The sequence below is a fragment of the Sarcophilus harrisii genome, chromosome 4 (genome assembly GCF_902635505.1).
Source record: "Sarcophilus harrisii chromosome 4, mSarHar1.11, whole genome shotgun sequence".
Taxonomy (NCBI): domain Eukaryota; kingdom Metazoa; phylum Chordata; class Mammalia; order Dasyuromorphia; family Dasyuridae; genus Sarcophilus; species Sarcophilus harrisii.
In genome coordinates this window covers 362,604,598-362,608,741 of record NC_045429.1, presented here as the reverse complement: position 1 = coordinate 362,608,741, position 4,144 = coordinate 362,604,598, and the positions used below count along the sequence as shown (strand labels likewise).

The window sequence follows — 4,144 nt, the reverse complement described above, 5'->3', positions numbered from 1 at the left end:
CACAATAGGACTTTTCCCCTGATTTGAGTATGAACTGGGATCCAGCAGTCAGTGGCCTGCGGATGTTATGGGTTACTGGGTAAAGTGGAGGTGCCAGTAGAGCCCGTGGAGTTGCCTTTAGGGAATTAGGTAGTGCCTAGTGGTTGGAAAACATCAATTATCTAAGGTACACATACAACTAAGCCTGATTTCCTCAAGGAAATGACACACTTTGAAGATAGGTCTGGGTTCATGTGATCTAGTAGGAAATGGTCTATTAGAGACTCAGAAATGAGGATACTAAAGAATGGACTGATGTGCTGCATCTGCATAGTCAACCAACTCTGTGAAAACTCCAATAATTCTTAAAGGCAAGAGAAGACATTTCAGTGATCATTTTATTGAGGGAAACATAAAGTTTGCCCATGTAACACAAGTCTCTAACGGTACTACCCTCGGATGTCGGTCATCCTCATCTTCAGGTTTTTTCACTGCCCAGTAGGAACAGAGGTGTATTTCTTCTGGTACACATACATTATGGTTGCTGTTGTGATCCTCACTCCGCTCTCCCACAGGAAGAGCCAGCCGGCTTTAGCTTCTCAAACCCATGCATCATATGAGATGGGGGGAAAGAAAGGTACCACATCTTCCTTATTTGTTTCGTTGGTAGAATTGGTAAACTGCTTTCTCTTGCTCCCGGGTCTCGATGGAACCTGGTCGAAGCCGCCGGATCTCGGCCACAGCTTGTCTCCCTGACAGGCCTCTCTTCTTTACCAGGTAGCAGGCCAGCATGGTGCCTGTCCTCCCGTAGCCCAGGGCGCAATGGACCCCCACAGCCTGCAGGGATGGGGCTCAGTGGGAACAGGTTCTCACAGATCCTGTGCCCTCTCAGTCCCAGGGTTTTTAGATTCTAGTCATTATAAGACCATTGGATCAGAGATTTATAATCGGAAAGAACCTCAGGAACTGACTGCCCAGAGAAATTAAGGGACTTGCTGACATGGAAAGTAGTCATATCTGATATCTGAATAGTATCTGAATGCAGATCCTACCTCCCTAACCTCACAGAGACCTGGAGCATACCCCTTTCCCCCATTCTCTAAACATACCTAAGAACTGGGCAGAGGAGTGGATGTTCCAGCTCAGCCCAAGGAATGGTACTTGGGAGAGGAGGCTGCATCTATGGGCCGAGACACAGCAGGAAGCCATCGTGCATATATACCCACGCCTTCCCTAGTTTTAGGAGGAATGAATATGGAACATGACTACAAAAGACTCTAGCCTTACTTAGGGTCTTTGTCAGAAGGTAGTCATTTGAGGCACAAGGTTCTCCTCCTTTTAGAATTTTCATTCTCTTATTTTCTTTTCCTTATGATGCTTCCTTTACTATACCCCTGTCCCCTTGTCTGCCCTTAGGAATCACCGACCATTTTCCTGGTCATATTGCCTTCCACTGCCCATAACTAGTTTTCCTGTCAGCACTCACATCGCAAACTGTGAATGGTATCACTGACTTTCCTTTGGTTCCCTAACGACTCTTCATCAGGCTCCCTTCCCTTTAATTCTACCAGCTTCCTCCACAACCCTGCCTTCAGCAGGAGGTCCCCTGTTTCTATTTACTCGGTGCGTGGACTGCAGTTACAGAGCACATATACTTCTCTCAGTGGATTCCCTGACATAATCCTACGGAGGTAAGTAAGTGCCATATCTATCCCTATATAAGTATATATTTTACCCATAGATGGAGCTTCTCTAACTCCCCACCAGAATAGGAGCTCCTTCGGGGCAAGGGCCGTTATCTATTTTACACATAGATGGATCCTCTCTAGAATAGGAGCTCCTTCAGGGCAAGGGCCGTTATCTATTTTACACATTGATGGAGCCTCTCCAGAATAGAAGCCCCTTCGGGGCAAGGGCCGTTATCTATTTTACACATTGATGGAGCCTCTCCAGAATAGAAGCCCCTTCGGGGCAAGGGCCGTTATCTATTTTACACATTGATGGAGCCTCTCCAGAATAGGAGCCCCTTCGGGGCAAGGGCCGTTATCTATTTTACACATAGATGGAGCCTCTCCAGAATAGGAGCCCCTTCGGGGCAAGGGCCGTTATCTATTTTACACATTGATGGAGCCTCTCCAGAATAGAAGCCCCTTCGGGGCAAGGGCCGTTATCTATTTTACCCACAGATGGAGCCTCTCTAACTCCCCAGCAGAATAGGAGCCCCTTCGGGGCAAGGGCCGCCTCGGCCATCCTCTGAATCCCCACACTCCGGCCCGGCGCTGACACCGACCGCCCTTTCCGGTCCTTCCCCGGGCGGCTGGGTCCTTGGGGCCACACACTTCCCCCCGCCCCCCCCTCCTCTCCAGGCCCGGACGTCCGCCCCAGCCCGCTAGGCTGACCTCTCCCCGCGCGTTAGCCTCGTCCACAATGCGCACGAAGCGGTCGATCTGCTCGGGGGTCGGCGGGCAGAAGTCGGGGACGCGGATCCGGTGCACCCTGAGTCCCGGGCAGGTGTCGCTGTAGGGCGGCCCGCGCTCCGTCAGGGACACCAGGTGCCGCACTCCCTGAGCCCACAGGAACTGGTAGTGGGCGGGGATCCGCGGCAGCGCCAAGCCCGCTAGGCGGCCCGGGAGCACCCACGAGAAGTTGGGGGGCTGGGAGCCCATGGCTATAAAGTAACGGAAGCGGGGGTCTTTTGGGGACGGGGTACAGCGCCGTAACCCCGTCCCCCAAGCCCCGCCCCGCCACGGGCACTTCCCCCGCTTCGTTGGTACCAGGATTCCTAGAGGGGGGGAAGAGAGGAGGTGTCTCCTACAACTTCCGAGGTAGTACTGATCACGCCCTCGCGCCGGGATTGGGTAATCATAGGCGACGGGGCGGAGCCAGGCGCTGGGATTCCTGGAGCTCCAAGGAAAACGCGCGGCTATTGGCTGATTCGTCAAGAATGGGCGGGGATGATGAGAACGGCTCCCTTGGTCACTGGCGGAGCCGCTCCATCCGCGGAGTAGGGCGATAGCCCGAGGCAAGGGGTTTGACTCAGAAAGGGGAAACATTCTCCAGGATGCTCTGCTGCCTCCTGGCCGCCGCGGTGCGATAACTCACCCCTTGCGGTCCACCCCACTGATTTACTTTTTAAATCTTTCCTGTCTTATTTAATTCGTGTTTTTCCATTGGATTTTTCTTAAAGTCCTGCTGAATGTCGAGCCTTGCGCCGGGCACCGGGGGCACTGGGCACCGGGGGCACCGGGCACCGGGGGTATTGGGCACCGGGAGCACCGGGCACCGAGGGCACCGGGAGCACCGGGCACCGGGGGCATTGGGCACCGGGGGCACCGGGCACCGGGAGCACCGGGCACCGAGGGCACCGGGAGCACCGGGCACCGGGGGCACCGGGGGCACCGGGCACTGGGAACACCGGGCACTGGGGCACCGGGCACGGGGACAAGCATCCAGTATGTAGAGCCGTGGTCGGAGCACCTCTACAATAGCGTCTCCTGGGCACCATATTTCATCGGCCCCTTCCTTGGGGAAGGGCTGTGCCGGGATCGAGACTGAAATATTTAAATTACACTTGACCCCTGGGAGGACAAAGATAGGGGCTTCCACGAAACAGATTTAGATTTGCTCTCAGGGGTAAAGGACAGGCTATGGGGTTGTCCCAGCCTGAGGACTTCTAGTAAAGGCAGAATAATCACTCGGGCGGTCTGACGGGAAGAGGATTCTAGTTCATTTTGGGCGCAATCTCTCCCCCCCCCCCCCCCCCAATGTTCCTTCTACCTTAGATTCTCTGATTGTGTGACTCAGATCCTGCCCACATGGAGCTAGTGGGGGAATATAACTCATACGTAAGTAACTCCAGTGGAATATTAGGGGTGACAAACGCACAAAAATATATATCAAGCCTTCCCCCTCCTTCCGAGCTTCTTTACTACTGCTGTACCACCATCCTTGGTCACCCAAGCTTACAATCAAGTATCATCCTCACTCTCACTCTCACCTCCATTTTCAATCTGTTGCTAAAATCTGTCCAATTTTTATAGGCTCTTTTCTTTCTTCTGACACTGGTGTTGACCCTCATGACATTCCCCTGGGATTACTGTGCTCTGCTTGGCCAAAGTCTCTCCCCATTCCAGTCCTCTGTCCTCTACCGAGCTGTCAAATCCAT

The 4,144-nt window shown here is 53.5% G+C and overlaps 1 protein-coding gene across 1 annotated transcript; it reads right to left on the bottom strand.

Annotated features, from left to right (window-relative positions):
* Positions 1 to 359: 359 nt before the first annotated feature.
* On the bottom strand, positions 360 to 2,829 carry DUSP23 (dual specificity phosphatase 23). Its single transcript, XM_031966838.1, has 2 exons — positions 2,379 to 2,829; positions 360 to 816 (listed from the first exon to the last, which is right to left on the bottom strand). The coding sequence occupies exons 1-2, from the start codon at positions 2,643 to 2,645 to the stop codon at positions 631 to 633; spliced, it is 453 nt and encodes a 150-aa protein (XP_031822698.1). The 5' UTR covers positions 2,646 to 2,829; the 3' UTR covers positions 360 to 630.
* Between the last annotated feature and the right edge of the window lie 1,315 nt (positions 2,830 to 4,144).

Coding starts and splice junctions, on each gene's coding strand:
- DUSP23 (XM_031966838.1), bottom strand. CDS start 2,645: ATGGGCTCCCAGCCCCCCAACTTCTCGTGGGTGCTCCCGGGCCGCCTA. Junction 817..2,378: donor AGGCTAACGCGCGGGGAGAG/GTCAGCCTAGCG, acceptor CCATCCCTGCAG/GCTGTGGGGGTCCATTGCGC.